We start from the raw sequence: 25,762 nt of genomic DNA on the forward strand, positions 1-25,762 counted from the left end.
TTTATATGTATGAAAGCTAAGATTTTACTATTCTTATCTATGCACTATTACACAATTTTAGAGTAGACATTATTTCATTTTTGTCGTGTTTCTTTATTCTGTATGACACACATAATAAAGGGCCACATTTTTATTTAATTTTATGTTTGCATATGTGGGGACAGATTAAATGTGAGCAGCTGCTCGATCCTTATATTTAAACTCTTTAATATGAAGTGGTAGTGCATAGGACACTCTTTGCATATAGCACACAGATAGTTACCCATGGCTAAACACCAAAGGGAAAGTGCATGTGTAGCACAAAAATAAGAGGACAAGATAAGGATAAACATGCCTATGGAGAGGGAGGAGGTTTGGGTGTAGTTACCAGAGCAGGGGCATACTTATATGTAAAACTGATGCACTTGCACCTTGGGCTTGGAAAAATACTCATGGCACCAAAGCAAACCTGGGAGTTGTAGCTCCATTTTACCAGGTATCTATAAAAGGCAGTGTTGTGGCGGAAGGACCAACCATCATATGCACCCGTTGAGGAGTTGAGCCCTTGCAAACTACTCCAAAAAGCTGAAAAGCAGATAAATCGCAGCCAATCCCCCTATTGTGGGGAACTGCATGCGCCAGCCCAATGACAGTGCTGGGGGGTACTACCTGAATTTATATTATCTGGCCTGTTACCCTGAACCTTGACTGAAGATGATAAATCAAATCGACCAGAAAAAAAAAATAACATCAACCGGAATCAAAGAACTCCATCAAATGTAAATAAAGATTCATGAAGTGAAAAGGTGAAAACAAAAGAGGAAAATTCTGGGTCCAAACTCATGAGCACTAGGCAGAAAAACTGATCTGTGTGCTGCAGATGGAGGGTATAGTCAACAGCGTGGAGCCTTGTGCTACTTTCACACTGAGGAGTTTTTGAAGCATTTTCGCATTAAAAAAAAAGCACCTGAAAAGCTCAAGAAAAATGCTTCCCTATGTTTTTCTATGTATGTTTTCACACTGGATTGTTGCGCTTACGTTGCAGGTTAAAAACTTCTGCTTGCAGCATCTTTGGAGCATGTTTGTTCAGTTTAAAAAAAAACCCCAAGAAATGCCTCTTCCTATTTAAATCAATGGAAAGCCTCTGAAAAACGCCTGAAAAACACCAGAGAAGTGTCTCTGGTGCAGTTTTTAAGTCACGTGTCCTTTTAAAACAAACGCTCAGAAAGTACGGCAAAAACACCTATGCGTTCTTTGCAGCGGATTGTAGCCTTCGTTTTCTGCCACACACAGCGTTTTGATTTTAGGCCAAAAAGTTCAATTTTGGTCTCATCTGACCAGAGCACCTTCTTCCGCATGCTTGATGTGTCCATCACATGGCTTCTCGCAAACTGCAAACGGGACTTCTTATGGCTTTCTTTCCATAATGGCTTTCTTCCCACTGTTCCAAAAGGGCCACATTTGTGGAGTGCACAACTAATAGTTGTTCTTTGGACAAATTCTCCCACCTAAGCTGTGCATCTGTGCAGCTACTCCAGAGTTACCATGGGCCTCTTGGCAGCTTCTCTGATTAATGCTCTCCTTGCCCGTCATGTCAGGTTAGGTGGATGGCCAAGTCTTGGTAGGTCTGCAGTTGTGCCATACTCTTTCCATTTTTGGATGATAGATTGAATAGTGCTCCGTGAGATGTTCAAAGCTTGGGATATTTTTTTTTAATAACCTAACCCTGCTTTAAACATCTCCACAAATTTATCCCTGACCTGTCTGGTGTGTTCCTTGGCCTTCATGATGCTGTTTGTTCGCTATTGTTCTCTAACAAACCTCTGAGGCCTTAACGGAACAGCTGTATTTATACTGAGATTAAATTACACACTGGTGGACTCTACTAATTAGGTGACTTCTGAAGGCGAATGGCTCCACTAGATTTTAGTTAGGGGAATCAGAGTAAAGGGGCTGAATACAAATGCAAGCTACACTTTTCAGATATTTGTAAAAAATTTTGAAAACCATTTATCATTTTCCTTCCACTTCACAATTATGTGCCACTTTGTGCTGGTCTAGCACATAAAATCCCAATAAAATCCATTTTTGTTTTTAATTGTAACATGACAAAATGTGGAAAATTTCAAGGGGTATGAATACTTTCTCAAGGCACTGTACAGTGAGGAACAGAAGTATTTGAACACCCTGCGATTTTGCAAGTTCTCCCAAGTAGAAATCATGGAGGGGTCTGAAATTCACATTGTAGGTGCATTCCCCTCTGAGACACAGAATTTTAAAAAAAAATTCAGGAAATCACATTGTATGATTTTTAAAGAATGTATTTGTCTTGCACTGCTGAACATAAGTATTTGAACACCTGAGAAAATCAGTGTTAATATTTGGTACAGAAGCCTTTGTTTGCAATTACAGAGGTCAAACGTTTCCTGTAGTTCTTGACGAGGTTTGCACACACTGCAACAGGGATTTTGGCCCACTCCTCCACACCGATCTCCTCTAGATCTGTCAGGTTTCGGGGCTGTCGCTGAGCAACACAGAGTTTCAGCTCCCTCCAAAGATGTTCTATTGGATTTAGGTCTGGAGACTGGCTAGGCCACTCCATAACCTTGATATGCTTCTTACGGAGCCACTCCTTGGTTATCCTGGCTGTGTGCTTCGGGTCGTTGTCATGTTGGAAGACCCAGCCACGACCCATCTTCAATGCTCTGACTGAGGGAAGGAGGTTGTTGCTCAAAATCTCACAATAAATGGCCCCATTCATCCTTTCCTTAATACAGGGCAGTCATCCTGTCTCCTTCGCAGAAAAGCACCCCCAAAGCATGATGTTACCACCCTCATGCTTCACAGTAGGGATGGTGTTCTTGGGATGCAACTCATCCTTTTTCCTCCAAACACGACGAGTGTCCAATCTGTCTTTCCAGCCCCAGATCCAATCGCTGACAAATTCATGCAGACTCCACCTCCACAACGTCTCCAAAATACGCACGTTCGTAACTCCAGAAACCACAAAGCAACTCATCCACTCCCTTATCATATCTCGACTTGACTACTGCAACTCCCTCCTCGCCGGCCTACCCCAACACAGGCTATCCCCGCTTCGGTCTATTCTGAATTCTGCGGCCAGACTCATCCACCTCACCAACCGCTCTGTATCCGCCTCCCCCTCTGCCAATCCCTACACTGGCTTCCAATTGCCCAATGCATAAAATTCAAAATATCAACACTGACGTATAAAGCTGTTCATAACACTGCCCCAAACTACATCACCGACCTGATATCCATCTACCACCCAACACGCATTCTCCGCTCCTCACAAGACCTCCTACTCTCCAGTTCCCTGGTCTCCTCCTCCCATGCCCGTCTCCAGGACTTCTCCAGGGCTTCCCCCGTCCTCTGGAACTCACTACCCCAATCCATCAGACTGTCACCTACCCTCCTCACCTTTAGGCGCACCCTGAAAACACATCTCTTTAGAGAAGCCTACCCAGCCCTCACCTAATTGCTGATCTCCTCCGCTCTTCCCACCACTCCATCCCCCACAGCTATTTCCTCCTGTACCACTCTCCCCTCCCTCCTAGATTGTAAGCTCCAAGGAGCAGGGCCCTCGAACCCCTCGTGTATCTCATTGTATTGTTACTGTACTGTCTCCCACTATAATGTACAGCGCTGAGCAAACTATTGGCGCTATATAAATACTATATAATAATAATAATAATAGACTCATCTGACCACATGACTTTCTCCCATGCCTCCTCTGGATCATCCAGATGGTCATTGGCAAACTTCAGACGGACCTGGACATGTGATGACTTGAGCAGGGGAACCTTCCGTGTAATGCATGATTTGAAACCATGATGGCGTAGTGTTCTACCAACAGTGACCTTTAAAACTGTGGTCCCAGCTCTCATGTCATTGACCAGCTCCTCCCTTGTAGTTCTGGGCTGATTCCTCACCTTTCTTATCATCAGTGATACCCCACGAGGTGAGATCTTGCATGGAGCCCCAGTCCGAGGGAGACAGACAGTCGTCTTTAGCCTCTTCCATTTTCTAACAATTTCTCCAACAGTTGATCTATTTTCACCAAGCTGCTTGGCAATTGCCCTGCAGCCCTTATCAGCCTTGTGGAGGTCCACAATTTTGTCTCTGGTGTCTTTTGACAGCTCTTTGGTCTTGCCCATAGTAATAGTTGGCGTCTGACTGACTGTGGGGTGGACAGGTGTCTTTAAAGAGCTCAGACAGGTGCTACTAAGTTAGATTAATGAGTGGAGTAGAGATGGACTTTTTTAAAAACACAGTAACAGGTCTTTGAGAGCCAGAATTCTTGCTGTTTCTTAGGTGTTCAAATACTTATGTTCAGCAGTGCAAGAAAAAAAAATGTTTTAAAAATCATACAATGTGATTTCCTGAACTTTTTTTTTTAATTCTGTCTCTCAGAGTGGGAATGCACCTACAATGTGAATTTCAGACCCCTCCATGATTTCTAAGTGGGATAACTTGCAAAATAGCAGGGTGTTCAAATATTTCTGTTCCTCACTGTATCTCTCTTTTAGATGGTAAGCTCTCATGAGCAGGACCCTTCTCTAAACACTCTTAAATTATATTTAACTTCACCGTCTCCCTTTATTTTGCAGTTGCTGCGCAAACTGTAATACCTGTTTTCGACGTGCTAGCTCCAGCTCTTCTTTTCTTTTCCTCTCCTCCTCTTCAAGACGTCGACACTCCTCTTCTTGCTTGGCCCTTAATTCTGCTTCCCTTCTCTCCTGCTCAATCTTGAAAGTCAAGATCCATTACTTTATTTTTCATTATTACAGAACATTATTATAGATGATATAAGTATAGAAATCCTGGCCACCTAAGCCATTATTCAGGAGCAAAAGAACAGACTAGTGTTCCATCATTAGGTTATCCAAGTAACCAGTGTATACCAACATCTAAGTAAATAATAGATCCACACTATGCTAACTGGGCATGGATGAACCTTTTTATGCCTCTGATAGGAAGGAGTGACTCTGATGGGAAGGAGAATGTGGTGGTGGTAAAATGATACTAAAACGTTTGATGAACACTGGGCCTAAAGGAATGCTTTACATGGAGGATACATTAGTGATAAAGCATTTCCATATAAATGTACATTCTCAGGGAATCTCTATAGGTTGAGACAGAGGTGGCTCTGCTGAAAAGCCAAGCTCAGCCCATCAGCACCGTACTAGGATAGAAGTCTCCTAGAGTGAATAAGCTGCTGAGGGAACAAACCTCGTCCCACTACCATGAAATAAATCCTTTTTGAATACAGATGCGCTTATAGAAGCCAAGGGGTCAGAGGAAGAACTAAAGAAACAGGAGAAGGATTTTAGTACACTGAACTTCCCATAGCTTCCCCTATCACAATATGTCATTTCTCGGAGTTAGCCCCCATTCACACCAATGCAATTTGATAGTTCAAAATAGCACAAGTCGTACCTGATTTGTGCCGATGGAACTGTTCAAATTGGGCTCCGACTTGAACAAATTTTGAAAAAGATTCTTGCACTATTTTTGGCGATTTCATGTGTGACTTTCATTGACATCTGTGCATGAGGTTGAACAGATGTCAGCAAGCCACACATGAAATCGCACTGACTTACGGCTTTGAAATCATGCTACTTCAGCTGAAGTAGCACAATTTGAAAGCCGCATTCAGTTTGAAACAAAGCTTAATGTCCATATAAGAGAGACCCTCCCACCTGTTTGTACAAATGACTGTCTATTAATAAGAAATTTCAAAAACGTATATGTATATATTTTGGTACTCACTATAAATGCTTTTTTTTGTCAGGTTCACTGAGAAATATATTCTGATCCCCAGGGTTACAAGAAGGATATTTACAGAGAAATGCTACTGTGTCTCCCAATAAACAAGAGAAAATGTGTATAATCTTAAATATAATATATGACTTAGGGTTTCAAGATCTTAAAAAGGAGGGCATGAAACAGAAGGAAGGATCCAATGTACTTGGCACATAGCCACTTGCAGGGTGTGGTATAAGGCTAATGGATTGGACGTTTGCTCTGTAATGCAATGATGCAATCATTTCATCATTTTATGTGGCTACATTAACAATGGAAAACAAACAAGTGATGTGGTGCTGCTATAAGGTAATTATAAATAAAAAGACAATGAGGACAAAACGGAATAAAATGTCCATATATGTGAAATCAATCAATTTCATTCAGTGATAAAGTTCAACAATTCATATGTCTTTCTTCTTGTACTGATATCCCAAACACCATTAAGTGAAACAGTGTGCATTATACAAGTAGTGCCACCTCAGTGCTCACAGACCTCTCACCTCAGAGCACATGAAAATGCACTTAGTAATAAGAAGTAGACAGAAGGATTCTTCACTTTTTCAATCCACAATCGTGATAGTAATCCAAACCAGAGCCAGGGATCGGTCCCTTTAAAAGGTAATAGAGGTCGCACATTTCTATCCTTAAAAAGGAACAAAGGACACTCCCATGGTGCAGTATGTACTAGTATACGTATTTAAGAATTTATTATGCTAGAACATACTGTACCATGGTAGTGTCCTTTTAAGGACAGAAACGTGCAACCTCCATTACCTTTAAAAAGGGACCGATTCCTAGCTCTAGCATTCTATTGAAAGTTCAAAGGTGTCTGATTACTGTCACATGGTTGTGGACTGAAAAAGTGAAGAATCCTTCTGACTACTTGTTATTGCTAAGTGCATTTTCATGTGCTCTGAGGTGAGAGTTCTGTGAGCACTGATGTAGCACTACTTGTATAATGCACACTGTTTCACTTGATGGTGTTTGGGATATCAGTACAAGAAGAAAAACACATGAATTGTTGAAGAACTTTATCAATTAATGAAAATTGATTGATTTCACATATATGGACGTTTTATTCAGTTTTGTCCTCATTGTCTTTTTATTTATAGTTACCTTATAACATCGCAACATCTCGTTTATTTTTTATCTTTATTGTGGGAACACAATTTGATATTAGCAGCAGCCATCATTGTCACATTCATTACACTTTGTCCTATTATTTAGGCAGCACAGGGGTTTCAATTTATTACATTAACAATGGGATGCTCTAATTTGAATGACTATTTTTACCTTGGCAGCTTTTGCTTTTTCCATTTGTTCCAGCTGCTCTCTTGAAGCTCCCTGAGATGCCGGCTCTACAGGTAGGTCCCACACACTGCTTCCCTCCCACACTAAAAAGCAAAGGGATGGTAGAATTAAAGATAGTGATTTAAAACTGATAGAGATTAAGAATATCATCAAAGCACAAGCAAGAATAATTAAGGAAAAACTTTAAATAAAAAAGCACTAAAATACCCAAAAAATAAAACAGCTAACCTATAACAAATAGAAAAAAAAGGAATTTTATAATACCTGTCAATTCCATATCTTGGAGTACAGTACAGGACACAGGCTGAATATTCATAGTTACTGGGTCATAAGCTGCTACACCTTCAGGTGACTGGACACTGGCAAAGCTTTTAACGACATGCTCCCTATAATCCTACCACAATTTTAAGTCAAGCAATGCAGAGTACCACAGAAACAAAAGGGAGTGTGGCCTGAATCCTGTACTCAAAAATATAGTATTTACAGGTAATTCAAAATATCTTATCTGAATCGTGCAGTACAAGACACAGGCTTGATATTCATGGGACATCCCCAAGCAATGAATGATAATGGTGGGCAACAACATTGGTGGGCAAGCAGAGTTGTGCCAACAGGCCCAACAATAACAAGGGTCAGTAGACCCAACTTGCAGTGCTACTGCAAGAATCTTCTGCTTGAAAGCTGCATCTGCAGAGGATTGGGCATCCATGGAAAAGGTATGAACAGAAGACCAGATGGCAGATTTACGAAGCTGGGCAATAGAGGCTTGATGTCGGAATGCCTAAGACATTTCTACCAATCTGGTAGGCAGAGCGCATATTACTGCAGGAGGTGCTTTATCCTTTAGAGAGTAAGCATTTAACATAAGTTGTCTTATCCACCGAGTAATGGGGTAAATTGAAGCAGGATGTGTCCTGCAAGGTCCTGAGGGTAGGACATATAAAGAGTTTGTCTTACCAACAGAAGCTGTAGCCTATAGGTACATTCTGATGATTTAACAATGTCCAGACTGTGAAATGCAATCTTCTTAAGAGTGTTTAGGAGCGAACAACCAAGGAGGAAGGCTGACACTACTTTAGGAAGAAAGGAGGGCCTTCAGTGCAAGACTACTTAGTCCCTTGTGAAGAATGAGGAACAGTTCATTACAAAAAGATATCTGCTAACTCAGAGACACTTCTGACCAAATGTAATAGCCACCAAGAAGGCTATCTTGAAGGAGAGATCATCCAGGGGGAGTTCTCTGATGGGGTTCAAAGGGTGGTTCCTGTAGGGCAGAGAAAACCAAACAAAGGTTCCAAGGAAGCACAGGGTTCTATGGGGAGGTCTGATACAAGAAACACATTGAATAGATTTTTTTTTTTTTTTTTTTTACAAAGGAAAGCAAAGTCAGGGGTTTATATAAAACAGGGGTAGGAAACCGTGAAAAGGTGTAGATCTGAAAAACATTGAAGATTGCAAAGATCACCAGGCACAATGTCGCTTCCTTAATCCTGATTTTGCCGTACTACTGCGTCGCAATCGCATTGCAAGGCAATCATGGGTTTAAATTAGGTGGTGAGGAGGTGGTGAAGAGGCAACATATCGCCTCCTCACCACCTGTCAAACACACTCTGATCGTTTTTCTGAGGAGCAGCAGTGTCTGCTGCACTTGTGAATGAACCCTTTGCTGCATTTGGCAGCAGCACCCTTAGAGCTCGTTCACACGTAAAGTTGGGGGCTGAGTAATGGTTTTACCGCCCCCTAGTCCCTACCCCCTTTAGCTGCTGAGGCAGCAGCCAAACGTGTACACATGCTGCAGCAGCAATTAAACCCCCTTTTGCTTTTAGCGTGTGCTACTGCCTGCTGAGAATGAACCATTCAAGTAAATAGGGCCCCGCAACTGCATGCTTCTGAGGGGTTCAAGGGGTTAAAGCAAAGGGTGAGAAAGCAATACAATGCTGCCTGATTTAACCACCTTTTTGCTATACTGCAGAAGGTTGCAGGGCACTTGCAGAGCGGCTTCATTTACTTCAATGGGTCATGCTTGGCAGGTGCTACACCCACCAACCTCGACAAAGCATATAGCTCCTGCTGCGGCATGTGTAAACTTTTAGTCACTGCAGCTACAGCGAATGAGGTTGGGGCGGGTGTGGTAAAAACACTTAACTATGGGGTTTTACACCCCCAAACTGCAAATGTAAATGAACCCCTACTGTTCTGAGGCCCTATAAGGCAGCTTTCACACTGATGTTGTGCGGTTTAGCTGCATTGCGACTTTCGTGGGTTAGCTGCGCTTTGCCATAGACTATATACTTCAGGTGTGGCTTTCTGAAAGCGCACCAAAACGTCTGAATTGAGGAGTTTTAGTGCACTTTCAGAAAGTGCACCAAACTCACAAGAAAGCTGCAGCTGCAGTGCACCAGTGTGAAAGCAGCCCTAGATCATTATGCCCAGTGTATTGCCTCACACTGACTTGAAGCTCTCTTCTTTCCTGCTGCTGGTACCACTATGGAGACTGCTAGCCAGGATCACAGGAGTGCAGTTGGTATCACTCCATATGGGACAGGAGTCAGCACTACAGAGGAGGCATCAGCTTATGCAGCTCTTGCTCCCTACTACAACGCCAACTTTACAAGTAGTCCCTCTGCACTCTGTTTAAAGCTCTGGAATGGCGGGTCAGCAAGCCCAGACCGTGATCTACCAGTCACCTGGCCACAATCTACTGGTAGATCGTGATCTTCAGGTTACTGACCCCCGATGTAAAAGAATCAACAAGGTTGAAACCTGTCCCCTAAGAGTATTTAAAGTAAAGTTCTGGTCAATTCCTGATTGTAGGAAGGGCAGAACTCTGAGCATGAAATAATCTCTGGGATGGAAGTGCCTGTGTTTGAACAAGAAAAAATTGGATTTTTTCTACATACTTACCTGTAAAATCCATTTCTTACATCAAGGGACACAGAACAGGCTATTCATGACTATGTGGAGTATAAGCCACCTATAGGTGAATGGACACAGGCCGCCCAATCAGAGAAGAGGTCCTCCCCTATATAACACCTCCTATACAGGAAGTACTTCAGTTTTTGTAGCAAGCAATGAAAATTCCATAAAGAGGGGTGGGACCTCTGTGTCCCATGATGTACTCCAAGAAATGGATTTTACAGGTACATATGTAGAAAAAAAATCCAATTTTCTTTATCGTACATCACGGGACACAGAACAGGCTATTCATAACTATGTGGGATGTTCCAAAGCAATTAGAAATTTGAGGGGAGGGTGACACCATGATAGCCACCTTCAATAATCCCTCAGGACCTACTCAGCCGTCCGTAAAACACTGCGGCCAAAGGCAGAATCCTCTGCGGCACTGGCACCCACCTGGTAGAACCTTCTGAATATGTGAACCGAAGACCATATAGCGGCCTTGCAAACCTGAGCCACTGACATCTGATGGCGGATTGCCCAAGATAAAAAATAAATAAGTGATGTAGCACTGCTAAATAATAGGTACAAAAAATAAAAGTGTGACATAGCTGAATAAAACGTCCATAATCTGACTTCTGATGAAGTCACGTGGGCGTGATCTAATGCATAAGGGGCTTGGCTCTGGGCAGACATGAATAGTGAGTTCAGCTGACAAGTGAAGCTTGCGTCTGATGATTTTATGGCATTTTATTAATTTACTACATGTGAGTGTATTACTGCTTCCTAATACATTTTCTATATTAGTACATACTGCACCATGGGAGGAGTATCCTTTGTTCCCTTTTAAGGATAGGAATGTGCGACTTCTATCACCCTTAAAGGGACTGATCCCTGGCTCTGGTTTGACAATCTATTGAAAGCTCAAAGTTGTTTGATTACTATCACATGGCTGTGGATTGAAAAAAAGAAAATCCTTTGGTCTATTTGATATTATAAAGCACATTTCCATGTGCTCTGAGGTGAGAGTTCTGTGAGCACTGAGGTGGCACTATATATTATGTGCACTATTTTACTTGATGGTGTTTGGGATATGAGCACAAGAAGAAAACGCATGAATTATGGAAGAATCTTTATTACAAATTGATTGATTTTACATATATGGACTCATTATGAACGTTTTATTCAGCTATGTCACTCTTATTTTTTGTAGCTATTATTTAGCAGCGCTACGTAACTTATTTTTAATTTGCTTTACTATTGTGGGAACACAATTTGATGTTACCAACAGCCACTATCATCACACTATTTTTATTTTATTTTCTGCTTGTGTGCGTTTATTTTTCCCTCTCTCTCATTATTGAGGTAGTGCAGGGGTTTCACTCCTATATTCAGATTGCCCAAGATGCACCCCACACTCCTGGTAGAGTGTGCCTTCACCTGAAAAGGGTGGGACTTTACCTTTCAAACCATAGGCTTGAATGATCAATTGGAGGATCCAATGAGAAAAAGTAGCCTTGGATGCCGCCTGCCCCTTCCTAGGCCCCTCTGGCAGTACAATTAGAGCATCTGACCTCCTGACCTGTGCTGTCGCCTTCTAGAAGACCCTTACAGCATGAACCACATCCAAGGCATGCAGAGATCTTTCCCTTACTCACGGAGGCCTAGGAAAGAATGAAGGCAGAACTATGTCCTGACTGAGATGAAAGCTAGAAACCATGTTTGGTAAAAAGCACAGATGAGGTTGCAACACCACTTTATCCTGATGCAAAACCAGAAATGGTTCTCTGCAAGATAGAGCTGCCAGATCTGACACCCTTCTCGCAGAAGTGATTGCCACTAGAAACAACACCTTACAAAAAGGACCAGTGGAATCTCTCCAATAGGTTCAAATGGTGTTTTTTGCAAAACCTTCAAAACCAATTTCAGGTCCAAAGGACACAAAGGCAACCTCACAGGAGGATCCATACGCATCCTGCTTGTAAAAAAGTGCATACCAAAGAGTGATTCGCAATGGGCCTCTTGGGGGAAAAAAAAAGCTAATTCTGAAACCTGGCCCTTAATGGTACCAACAGCCATATTCTCCTGCAACTCTGTTTGAAGAAATAACAGAATCCTGCCAATCACATACTTTTGTGGGTGCCATTTGTTAACCTCACACCAGGCAATGTAAGCCTTCCAGGTTCTGCAATATATGTTCCTAGAAACTTCCTTTCTAGCACCCAACATGATGGGGATGAAAAAACCCAACATTCCCCTATCTTTCAGGATCTGGCTTTCAATAGCCAACGCTGTCAAATTTAGTGACCGTAAAGCTGGGTATAATATAGGACCTGGTCTGGATGATATCGCAGGGCCCACAGCCCATCTACTGCCATCTTCATTATGTCCGTGTACCAGGTCCTCCTGGACCAGGCCAAAGCAATCGGTATCACCGGAATAGACTCCTGCCGAATTCTGCGTAAGAGTAGACGGGGCAGCAGCTGGATAGGAGAAAAGGCATAAATCAGTGAGAATTGGTTCCAGGGAATCACGAGGGTGTCTACCCCTGCCGTGTGAGGGTATCTTACCTTGGACACAAAGACCGACCTTAATGTTGAACCTGGATGCCAATAGACCTACATCTAGGCAACCCCATCGCTGGCAGATTTCCTTGAAAATATCGGGATGCGAAGCCCATTCCCCTGGAATCAATTGCCAGCAACTGATATACAGTGGGGCAAGAAAGTACTTAGTCAGCCACCAATTGTGCAAGTTCTCCCACTTAAAAAGATGAGAGAGGCCTGTAATTGGCATCATAGGTAGACCTCAACTATGAGAGACAAAATGAGAAAAAAAAATCCAGACAATCACATTGGCTGATTCGGAAAGAATTTATTTGCAAATTATGGTGGAAAATAAGTATTTGGTCACCTACAAACAAGCAAGATATCTGGCTCTCACAGACCTGTACCTTCTTCTTTAAGAGGCTCCTCTGTCCTGCACTCATTACCTGTATCAATGGCACCTGTTTGAACTTGTTATCAGTATAAAAGACACCTGTCCACAACCTCAAACAGTCACACGCCAAACTCCAATATGGTGAAGACCAAAGAGCCGTCGAAGGACACCAGAAACAAAATTGTAGACCTGCACCAGGCTGGGAAGACTGAATCTGCAATAGGCAAGCAGCTTGGTGTGAACAAATCAACTGTGGGAGCAATAATTAGAAAATGGAAGACATACAAGACCACTGATAATCTCCCTCGATCTGGGGCTCCACGCAAGATCTCACCCCGTGGGGTCAAAATGATCACAAGAACGGTGAGCAAAAATCCCAGGACCACACGGGGGGGGGGGACCTAGTGAATGACCTGCAGAGAGCTGGGACCAAGGTAACAAAGGCTACCATCAGTAACACACTACACCGCCAGGGACTCAGATCCTGCAGTGCCAGACGTGTCTCCCTGCTTAAGCCAGTACATGTCCGGACCCGTCTGAAGTTTGCTAGAGTGCATTTGGATGATCCAGAAGAGGATTGGGAGAATGTCATATGGTCAGATGAAACCAAAATAGAACTGTTTGGTAGAAACACAACTCGTCGTGTTTGGAGGAGAGAGAATGCTGAGTTGCATCCAAAGAACACCATACCTACTGTGAAGCATGGGGGTGGCAACATCATGCTTTGGGGCTGTTTCTCCGCAAATGGACCAGGACGACTGATCCATGTACAGGACAGAATGAATGGGGCCATGTGTCGTGAGATTTTGAGTGCAAACCTCCTTCCATCAGCAAGGGCATTGAAGATGAAACGTGGCTGGGTCTTCCAACATGACAATGATCCCAAACATACCGCCCGGGCAACGAAGGAGTGGCTTCGTAAGAAGCATTTCAAGGTCCTGGAGTGGCCTAGCCAGTCTCCAGATCTCAACCCCATAGAAAACCTTTGGAGGGAGTTGAAAGTCCGTGTTGCCCAGCGACAGCCCCAAAACATCACTGCTCTAGAGGAGATCTGCATGGAGGAATGGGCCAACATACCAGCAACAGTGTGTGCCAACCTTGTGAAGACTTACAGGAAACGTTTGACCTCTGTCATTGCCAACAAAGAATATATAACAAAGTATTGAGACGAACTTTTGATATTGACCAAATACTTATTTTCCACCATAATTTGCAAATAAATTCTTCCAAATCAGACAATGTGATTTGTCTGGATTTTTTTCCTCATTTTGTCTCTCATAGTTGAGGTCTACCTATGATGCCAATTACAGGCCTCTCACATCTTTTTAAGTGGGAGAACTTGCACAATTGGTGGCTGACTAAATACTTTTTTGCTCCACTGTATATCAGTTGCTGGCAATTGATTCCAGGGGAATGGGCTTCGCATTCCGATATTTTCAAGGAAATCTGCCAGCGATGGGGTTGCCTAGATGTAGGTCTATTGGCATCCAGGTTCAACATTAAGGTCGGTCTTTTTGTGTCCAAGGTAAGATAACCTCACGCGGCAGGAGTAGACACCTTAGTGATTCCCTGGAACCAATTCTCACGGATTTATGCCTTTTCTCCTATCCAGCTGCTGCCCAGTCTACTCGTGCGCAGGATTCGGCAGGAGTCTATTCCGGTGATACCGATTGCTTTGGACTGGTCCAGGAGGACCTGGTACATGGACATAATGAAGATGAGGTCCACCTATGATGCCAATTACAGGTCTCTCACATCTTTTTAAGTGGGAGAACTTGCACAATTGGTGGCTGACTAAATACTTTTTTGCCCCACTGTAATCCGCCTGCCAAATTTTCAACACCTGGAATAAACACTGCTGACAGACTTGGAACATACAGTGGATATAAAAAGTCTACACATCCGTTAAAAATGTCTGGTTTCTGTAATGTAAAAAAAGAGACCAAGATAAATCATTTCAGAACTTTACACCTTTAATGTAAACTATAAACTGAACAACTCAGTTGAACAACAAACTGAAATCTTTTAGGTGGAGGGAAGTAAAAATAAAAAACTAAAATAATATGGTTGCATAAGTGTGCACACCCTTAAACTAATACTTTGTTGAAGCACCTTTTGATTTAATTACAGCACTCAAGTCTTTTTGGGTCTATCAGCATGGCACATTTTGACTTAGCAATATTTACCCACTCTTCCTTGCAAAAAAAACCCCAAATTTGCCAGATTGCTAGGGCATCTCCTGTGCACAGCCCTCTTCAGATCACCCCACAGATTTTCGATCGGATTCAGGTCTGGGATCTGTCTGGGCCATTCTAAAACTTTAATCTTCTGGTGAAGCCATTCCTTTGTTGATTTGAATGTATGCTTTGGGTTGTTATGCTGAAAGATGAAGTTCCTCTTCATGTTCAGATTTATAGCAGACGCCTGAAGGTTTTGTGCCAATATTGACTGGTATTTTGAACTGTTCATAATTACCTCTAATTTGACTAAGGCCCAGTTCCAGCTGTAGAAAAACAGGCCTAAAGCATGATGCTGCCACCACCATGCTTCATTGTGGGTATGGTGTTCTTTTGGTGAAGTGCAGTGTTTTTTTTTAGCCAAACATATCTGTTGGAATTATGGCCAAAAAGTTAATCCTTGGTTTCATCAATCGTAACACGTTTTCCCACATGCTTTTGGGAGACTTCAGATGTGTTTTTGCAAAATTTAGCCAGACTTAGATGTTTTTCTTTGTAAGAAAAGGCTTCCATCTTGCCACTCTACCTCATAGCCCAGACATAAGAATACGGGAAATTTTTGTCACATGTACCACACAGCCAGTACTTGCCAGATATACCTGCAGCTCCTTTAATGTTGCTGTAGGCCTCTTGGCAGCCTCCCAGACCGATTTTCTTCTCATCTTTTCATCAATTTTGGAGGGACATCCAGTTCTTGGTAATGTCACTGTCTTCACTGTGTTTCATGGTATATCTAATGCCTTGGAAATTCTTTTGTACCCTTCTCCTGATACCTTTTAACAATTAGATCCCTCTGATGCTTTGGAAGCTCTCTGCAGACCATGGCTTTTTGCTGTAGGATGCGACTAAGAAAATGTCAGGAAAGACCTACTAGAACAGCTGAACTTTATTTGGGGTTAATCAGAGGCACTTTAAATGATTGCAGGTGTGTACTGACTCCTATTTAACATGATTTTGAATGTGATTGCTGTCCTCATTGACTACCCTGGACCACCAGGAACAGCAAGCAAGGACCACCAAGCTGACAGCAGCCCAGGACCACCCCAGGATACCTGCACGGCAGCACCACCAGAACGGGTAAGCTGCCACCACCGATCCCCACAGACCTGCCAGCCTTCGCAGGGCCCTCCCCACTAGCCCTGTGTCCATCCCTGACCACCAGGAATCAGCTCAGGCCCACTGATCGCTGCTCCGCTGCCCAACCCATACATCGGTTCTGGGCCCACCCCTGTACACCCTGCACCCAGCTACCGGGCACCCAGCTACCGCCCCTGGACACCCACCACCCAGCTACCGGGCACCCAGCTACCACCCAGCTACCGGGCACCCAGCTACCACCCCTGGACACCCAGCTACCGGGCACCCAGCTACCACCCCTGGACACCCAGCACCCAGCTACCGGGCACCCAGCTACCACTCCTGGACACCCAGCACCCAGCTACCGGGCACCCAGCTACCACCTCTGGACACCCAACACCCGGACCACCCAGCGAATCAAGACGTCGCCCAGCGAATCTCCCGGACCACCCAGCGAATCTCTAGCCACCAACATCACCAGACACTGTGCCTACCAACACCCCCAGACATCGCACCCTACGACCCCTCCACTCGCCGATCCACCGGACCCACTGAAGACCCCTCGGACGCCAGCATACTGCACTCACAGATTGCAGCTACAGAAGGACTCTAGTGGACTCCTCCACGGTGATACAGACTCTCCACATCACCTCGCCCTGACCCATATCCCTTCACCTCCCCCGACCCGAACAGCACTGCACTCACCCCAGCATGCCACCTGCACTTCTCCTCCTCGTCTTCCTCTCCTCCATCCCAAAAATCGCCTCCCTCTACCCGCCCACCCCCCCAAAACAGCTCTACATTGCCCCTTCACTTCTGCCCTCTCCCCACTATGGCACTCACCACCTCCTCCTGGTACTCCACTCCCCGGTCGACCCACGTGCCACCACTACCAGACCCACACGCTCCTACACCTCCCATTCCCATGCCACCCTCCTCACCCTTCTCCTTCTCCTATCCGCCGGGGACATCTCCTCGAACCCTGGCCCCTCACCACCTCTCCCCCCCTCCAGGGACCCCCCTGCCCCCGCCAGCCGCCGCAACCCCCTCAACCTCATACCTGTGCACCTCCTCCCCGCATCCATCCCCCCTCTCTCGGTTGCACTTCTGAACGCCCATTCGGTTTGCAACAAACTAACTGCCATCCATGACCTCTTTATCTCCCGCTCCCTCAACCTCCTAGCCATCACCGAAACCTGGGTACAGGCCACTGACACTACCTCCCCTGCGGCACTCTCCCATGGAGGTCTCATCTGGTCCCATTCACCTAGATTGGGCGGTCACAAAGGTGGTGGTGTCGGCCTGCTCCTATCACCGCTGAGCACCTTCCAGGTCCTCCCTAACCCCCCCTCCCTAACCTTCTCCTCCTTCGAGGCTCACTGCATCCGGCTCTTCTCACTCACCCCCCTAAGGATCGCAGTGATCTACAGGCCCCCCGGATCCATAGCCCGCTTCCTGGATGACTTCGCCGCCTGGCTTCCCTTCTTCCTCTCCTCTGAGCTACCGACCATCATCCTCGGAGACTTCAACATCCCCATCAATGACAACACCCCAGCTACTTCCCAACTCCTCCACCTAACCTCCTCCTTCACACTCACACAATACACTCAATCCTCCACCCACATCAATGGGAACACCCTGGACCTCGTCTTCTCCCACCTCTGTACCCTTAACCACTTCACTAACACCCCCTTCCCTCTCTCCGACCACCACCTCCTCACGTTCTCCACCTCCCCTTCCCCTAACTTCCCCCCCCCAGTGCGCCAAACCATCACCAGCCGCAACCTCCGCAACCTGCACCCGGCCCCCCTCCACTCGGCTGCCGACCGCTTACACGACAGCATCCTTCCACTGTCATGTCCTGACCTAGCCACTAACACGTACAACGACTCACTATCAGCTACCCTAGACTCTCTGGCACCCCTAACCACACGCAACATCAAACCCAGACCGCTCCAACCATGGCAGAACGACCACACTAAATGCCTCAAACGTCGCAGCCGTGCGCTGGAGAGACTATGGCGCAAAACCAGGTCCCCTCATGCATTCTCCCTCTACAAATCTGCCTTCCTCACCTACACCTCCTCCCTCCACGCCGCCAAGCAGGCCTACTTTGTTAACCTGATTAACACCCTCTCCACCTGCCCTCGCCGACTCTTCTCCACCTTCAACTCCCTGCTCTCTCCCCCCCCTCCTCCACTTAGTACCTCACTCACCGCCCACGAAATTGCCACTCATCTCCACAACAAGATTGACGCAATCCGCAAGGACATAGTCAACTTGCAATCTACCTCCCCATCTAGCCTCCCCCCTTCCATCACCCCCTCATCTCTCCCCTCCTCTGACCTCGCAACGGCACTGCCCCCCACCACACCCAAGGCCCTGCCTACCGTAACCCCCCCATCACTGCACTCCTTCAGCCCTACTACCACTGAGGAAGTCAGCAGAGTCTTCTCAGAAGCCCGCCTCACTACCTGCCCCCTGGACCCTATCCCCTCTCAACTCCTCCGGTCACCCCCCTCTTCCCTCATCCGCTCCCTTACCCACATCTTTAATCTCTCCCTCTCTACTGGCGTCTTCCCCTCCCCCCTAAAACATGCGCACATCACCCCCATACTCAAAAAGCCCTCCCTGGACCCCACTGACCTCAACAACCTCAGACCAATTTCCCTGCTGCCACTCACTTCCAAGCTCCTTGAGCGCTTGGTCTTCGATCGCCTAAGCGCCCACCTGACTGACAGCAACCTCCTTGACCCACTACAGTCCGGCTTCCGTCCCCTACACTCCACCGAAACTGCCCTCCTCAAAATCACCAACGATCTACTAACCGCCAAAGCCAAAGGCGACTACTCTGTCCTCCTCCTCCTAGACCTCTCCGCGGCCTTTGACACAGTCGACCACCCCCTCCTCCTTAATAAACTACTCTCCCTTGGCATCAGAGACACCGCTCTCTCCTGGTTCTCGTCCTATCTATCCCAACGCTCCTTCAGCGTTTCCTACAACGGTGCCACCTCCTCCTCACTCCCCCTCTCTGTTGGGGTCCCCCAGGGCTCTGTCCTTGGACCCCTTCTCTTCTCCATCTACACCTCCTCCCTTGGCAAACTCATACACTCCCACGGCTTCAATTACCACCTCTATGCCGATGATACTCAAATCTACCTATCCACCCCTCACCTCACCCCCACATTCTCCGCCCGCATCACTCACCTCCTAAACGACATCTCTGACTGGATGTCGCTCCATTTCCTCAAACTCAACCTCTCCAAAACCGAGCTTCTCATCTTCCCCCCAGCCCGCGCCCCCCCCCCATCCTTTCCATCACTACCAACAACACCGCCATCAATCCCGCCCAGCAAGCCAAAGTCCTTGGCGTCATTCTGGACTCAAACCTTTCCTTTCAACCTCATATCAAATCTCTCACAAACACATGCAGACTCCACCTCCGCAATATCGCCAAGATACGCTCCTACCTTACCCCAGACACCACTAAACTACTAGTACACTCCCTGATTATCTCACGCCTGGACTACTGCAACTCCCTCCTCACCGGCCTACCCCAGTGCAGGCTCTCCCCGCTTCAGACCATCCTGAACTCAGCAGCCAGACTCATCCACCTCACCAGCCGCTCCACCTCTGCCACCCCCCTCTGCCTCTCCCTCCACTGGCTCCCCATTGCCCAACGCATTAAATTTAAATTGCTCACCCTGACCTATAAGGCCATTCACAACACTGCCCCTAACTACCTCACCGACCTGATTCCCAGGTACCACCCTACCCGTACCCTTCGCTCTTCACAGGACCTCCTTCTATCTTGCTCCCTGGTCTCCTCCTCCCACGCACGACTGCAAGACTTCTCCAGGTCCTCCCCCATCCTCTGGAACTCACTACCCCAATCCATCAGACTGTCACCTTCCCTCCTCACCTTCAGGCGCTCCCTGAAAACCCACCTCTTCAGGGAAGCCTACCCCACCCTCACCTAACAGCCGTTCTCCTTCATTCCTCCTACCACTCCATCCCCCACAGCCACTTCCTCCTGTACCACTACCCCCTCCCTCCTAGATTGTAAGCTCGAAAGAGTAGGGCCCTCTAACCCCTCGTGTGCGGTTTGATGTTACTGTTCTGTTTCATGTATTGTCCCCCCTCTATTGTACAGCGCTGAGCAAACCCTTTGGCGCTATATAAACTCGATAAATAAATAAATAAATAATTCTGAACACAGCTATATCCCCAGTTACAAGAGGGTGTGCACACTTCTGCAACCACATTATTTTAGTTTTTTATGTTTACTCCACCCCCCTCCCCAAAAAAAGATTTGTTTGATTTTTAATTCAGTTGCACAGTTTATAGGACACTAATTTTTTTACATCAATGAAATCTGACATTTTAACAGGGGTGTGTAGACTTTTTATATCCAAAATTGATATTCAAGCGAGCACTCTTTAGATTAAATAAATGAATAGATACAGTAAAGCAGCTTGCAAAAGGAAAAAACCTCTAAATCCTTGAAATCATCTATATCATAATTGCAGCACTAGAAATATTAATGATAATATATCAAATAGCAGTATATAGTGACAAGTGAAAAAGCGCTAATAGAGAGCACAACAAAGTGACAATAGTGCGTCGTCCTATATGGACAAAAATCAGTGACATAAACGCACAATCTAAACGTATAACAGTACACAAAATATTTTTCCTTAAAAACGTGCTTATCTCATTCAGTGTATACGGGTATTGGTCGCTCCTCACAAGATTCAAATAAATAAGGTGCTCGTGACTTCTTGTGGATAAGAGAAATGAGATGTGCTTGCACTCACTGGACGCACACTCAAAATGTGCATGTAAATGGTATTTAGGAGGGCACTAGCGGTCATCTTGTGAATCTTGTGAGGAGAGACCAATACCCGCATACACTGGATGATATAAGCACGTTTTAAGGAAAAAATATTTTGTGGACTGTTATACGTTTATATTGTGCATTTATATCACTGATTTTTGTCCATATAGGACGACAAACTATTGTCACTTTGTTGCGCTGTTAGCTCTTTTTCACTTGTCACTTTATACTGCTATTTGATATATTATCATTATTATTTCTAGCGCTGAAATTATGATATAGACTTTTTATATCCACTGTATCTCTCTGCCCAAGTCAGAATGTAGTTCACCTCACTCTGAGCACTCCTGGTACTGCCCTGGCGATTGATGTATGCCACTGCTGTGGCATTGTTGGATTAAATCCTTACAGCCCAACCCTGAAGCCTGGATGTCCAATACCTCAGAGTCAGCCTCACTGCCCGAAGTTCCAGGACATTTATGGGAAGAACCTTTTCCCGTGGAAGCCATGTTCCCAGTACTGTGGCCTCCTCCAGAATGGCGCCCCAACCTGAAAGCCTGGCATCGGAGTTTACCAACTTCCACACCACTGGCCAAATCTATCTTCCCTTCTCCAATAATGTGAGTCATCAACCACCAATTCAGGCTCTGCCGTACCTCTGGAGACATACAGTAATTCAGTGCCGGAAACTTTTTGTTCCAAACAGACAGAATGTACCTTTGTGGGTGGGCTGGAGAGGAATTGGGCATAGGGAATAGCCTCGAATAAGGACACCATGTTCCCCAGCAACCATATACAGAGGCGAATTGAAGGATACCACTTGGCTTTCAAACTGCCAACCTCGTTCCTCAAGGCGTAACGTTTCCCTGGAGGCAGAAATACCTTTGCCTGAACTGTGTCTAGGAACATCTGCAAACACTACAGGCTCTGCACTGGTTCCAGGGCCGGCTTCTCTGGCAAATGCCAATATCTGCCACAGCTAGCTATGTGGCAGACCGTGCCAGCTTCTTATCTGCTGGGCCCTTGAAAACTGTGCATTATTCCCAGGAAATGTTTAAGATTTATTCAGGGATGAAACAGCTGCATCCACTACAGGCAACTCCCATAACTTTTTGTTCCATGGGATACAGGAAAGAAAACCTCTTTGGTGGAACAAAAACCATGTCTGGGTGATCCCAGTTGGCATACATAATTTGCTCCAGAAGAGGATGTACCGGAAAGACCTGAGTACTCTGTGAAGGCTTCAAAGAGCCCAGGGAAGAATAAGTAACCTCAGAGGTTTTTATCGGAGGAAACCCAAATCCAGACCATGCCATATCAGTGAGGTCCTAGACTAAAACGTTTTGAGACTGGGAGGCAGAGACAACCTATTTCTCCTCAGGCTGTGACTCTTCCCTCAGACATTCTACTGCCTGACCTTCCTCTAGCTCTCCCTCATCCTCAGGCTCCACCCATTCCTGCTCCAGGATTGGTGGTTCTAGTGAGGGGGATCAATCCAGCTTCTTAGTCCCCTAAGAAACCGATGCAATCATCCCAGCGATCTTATCTTCTAAACCTGCCAAGGCTGAAGCAAGATCATCCTTGGTTACACATGCTGAGGCAGAAGCCCCAGTAGCAGCCACAATGCCAGCTAAACGCAGGGGCCCAGTCGCTTCTGGCCTATCCAGAGAGTATATTACAGTGGACCTTCGGCCAGGTTCCTCAGGACCTGGCAGTGGTACATTAATGCACTGCACCTCCCCACTACGCTTTCTGGAAGACATTACTTCTGATAGAGCAAATCTGTGCACCTCCACTAGTAAACACAGATCTCAAGATACAGCTATGCAAGTTGTGCACTTAAGTAAAACACTCAATGGAAATGCAGCCTTATGAGCCAGCAAAGGCATCTCCTAACTCCCCTCAGTGGAGTACTCACGTACCCCTACAGAACAGCCCGCTCTGTGTCCCGGCCACCAGAGACTCCTCAGCAGCAGCCCACGTGTCCTGGCCTCCAGATAAACAAACACGGTCGACTTCCGTTTCCGGCCGCTACTGCATGTGCGCCATCGGCTGTACTCCCTTCTAGTGGCCAAAAAACAGAAGAGCAAGCACATCTCAGAAACAATTGCGTGCACTCCCCCTGGTGGAAACTCAGTCACACCTCTCCTTTTTTGTTTCAATTTAGAGCTTTGTTTCTCTTTACAGAGAGAGAAAAAAAAAGGTGATATCTTACCAATTCCGCCGCTTGTCCCCGACTTCCATCAGGCACCAACCTTTACCTATCATGGCGGGCATTGTCATACAGACCTTCAAGGACTCAGTCCCCATGCTGAGGGGCCACTGCCTTAAACCCATATAGCACCCCACTGGAAATGCCTTGGTCAGATTTAAAACCGCATTGGGTTCCATCCGAGCGGGATCCAGCATCGTAAGGCTGCATTACAGGTAAAACCTCAAGAATTCTTCCTATCCAGCGAGGCTTAGGTACCATCCATTTTGGCTTTCCGAATGGATCCGATTAAAGTTCCTGATTCGCTAATGGAACCATTCTGGACTTTCAGGTATACTCCAAGAGCACAGCAACACTTTCAGTGACCATCCGCCTTACAGACACTGGTGAAAAAACTGAAATACTTCCTGTATCGGAGGGGGTATATAGGGGAGGACCTCCTCTCTGATTGGCCAGCCAGTGTCCATTCACCTATAGGTGTACTATAACCCACATAGTCATGAATAGCCTGCTATGTCTCTTGTGATGTACGATAAAGAAAGAAGGATTTCCAGGTATGATAGTAGATCTTTCTGGAGTGACGATCTTTGCTTTTAGCAATATGGAAAATCACAGAATCAGAAATCCCTATATCCCTCAAGACATGGATGTCAACAGCCATACTGTTGAAACCAGTGACTGAAGCAGGATGGAATAGGGGGCCCTAAGCCAGCAAGACTGGCTTGTTTGGAAGATGACAGGGATAGTCTCCTAGCAGTCTAAGAATGTCTGTGTACCTGGTTCTACATGGCCAGTATGGTGTAATTGGAATCACTGGTTTCTTCTTTTGCGGATCAGTTAATGCAGAATTCACACTGGAAGAGAGGCATAAATTAACCTGAAACAAGTACAGGGAATACTTAAAGGAGTCAATGCCTGTGTTAGAGGTTTCTTGATTCTGGCCACAAACAGAACAAACTGGTTGAATCTGGAGACCTAGAGATCAGTGCCTGGAACCCCCCCCCCCCCCCCCCCCCATCTCTGACATATCAGGTAGAAGGTGTTGGGGTGAAAGGCCTATTCTTCTTGGTCCAGACATTGATGACTGAGGTAATCTGCTGTCCAGTTGTCCACTCCTGTAATGAGAACAGCAGGGATCGCTGAACAGTGTTTTCTACCCTTGAGATAATCAAGTTTGATCTTTTCAAGGCTTTATGACTCCTGGTACCTGCCTGGTGATTGATGCAGGACATAGCCGTGGTGTTTTCTGATTGCACTCTGATCAGACTTCCTTGAAGAAGGTGGTGGTGGTGATGGGGGTGGGGGGTGTTCAATGGTGTACAACAATTTCTATCACTATGAGCTCCAAGATGTTGATGGGGAGCTTTCATGGGTGATTGAAACATTCCTCAGCCTGAGAGGCTGGCATGTGTTATCTTCTATTGAAATGGTAGAAACAACTTCCCCATTGTCAAGACTGGGGTGGAAATTCACCCAGCTAGGAAACTCTTTGCTTGGATAGATAAGAGCATGGGAGGTCAGGGGAAGTGTGTTTGCTCCATGCCAACAAGCTGTTATGTTAGAGGGGGCTTGAATGAAACAGCCACCATGAGGCCCAGAACTCTATTTCCATCTCACAGATGGATGCCTTTGACCCGAAGGCGCAAGCACGAGATTTGAGCGCCATTTTGTTTTTTTTGGAAGAAAGTTATTTCCTTAGGCTTTGTATAGAATGAAGCCCAAGTATTTCAGGTGAAGAAAAGATTGCAGAACTATTTCTGGAAGCTGATTATCTAATTTTCAAATAGTCTGAAGTGGGATGAGTCTGTCAGAAGAAGGTTGCTTAGGAAAGTTCATCTTTAAAAAAAAATAAATGCACTTTTTTTTGCAGGTAAAAAAATGCATTTACATTTTTTTTTTTGTAATTTTACGCAGCCTGAAAGGCATTGCAGGACTAGTCTAGACTGTTATTGTAATATGTCTGCCTGTACATCTAACAGGCAGTTTTACCTGACAGGAAGAATCAATGAACTACCACAGTGCTCAACAGTGCCATTTTAGTTCATTGAGAACTACAAGCCGATGGTCACAAAGGATGTCACTACTTGTAGTTCATTCAGAACTCTGTGAATGAATGGTGCGGCCATCAAAAAGTGACTGCACTTCGTACTGCTGTCACACCAGGTGTTTAGATCTGCAAGTGGCTGCAGTAACAGGAACATGTTACACCCTAACAACAGGTGGAATATGTAACATGTTCCCCAAAGTGAACTTATCCTTTAAAATAGTTGTAAACCGCTGAAATGAAAGGTGAACAAGGCATATCCTCAGAGTGTATATTTGCCTCAGCTCATAGCACAGATGGCGTGGCCTAGTGGACGTGACCTCGGGACGGTCCTCCCAGCTGTCTGCTGTGAGATCGCAGTGCAGGAGGTTCGTCCCTTGGTTTTTTCCCTCGTTGAT

General features: G+C 45.6%; 1 protein-coding gene across 1 annotated transcript in view; it reads right to left on the reverse strand.

Annotated features, from left to right (window-relative positions):
- GIGYF2 (GRB10 interacting GYF protein 2) overlaps positions 1-25,762 on the reverse strand; it is a gene marked incomplete at its 5' end in the record, with an annotated part of 153,929 nt that overhangs the window by 48,897 nt on the left and 79,270 nt on the right. The window contains 2 exons of the mRNA XM_089666000.1: positions 4,632-4,748; positions 7,102-7,202. Of these exons, the coding sequence (XP_089522126.1) occupies positions 4,632-4,748; positions 7,102-7,202 (218 nt within the window). The remainder of the gene's footprint in view (positions 1-4,631; positions 4,749-7,101; positions 7,203-25,762) is intronic.

This window comes from Staurois parvus, unplaced genomic scaffold (assembly GCF_062004578.1).
Source record: "Staurois parvus isolate SC_StPar_1 unplaced genomic scaffold, SC_StPar_1.0 ptg000049l, whole genome shotgun sequence".
Taxonomy (NCBI): domain Eukaryota; kingdom Metazoa; phylum Chordata; class Amphibia; order Anura; family Ranidae; genus Staurois; species Staurois parvus.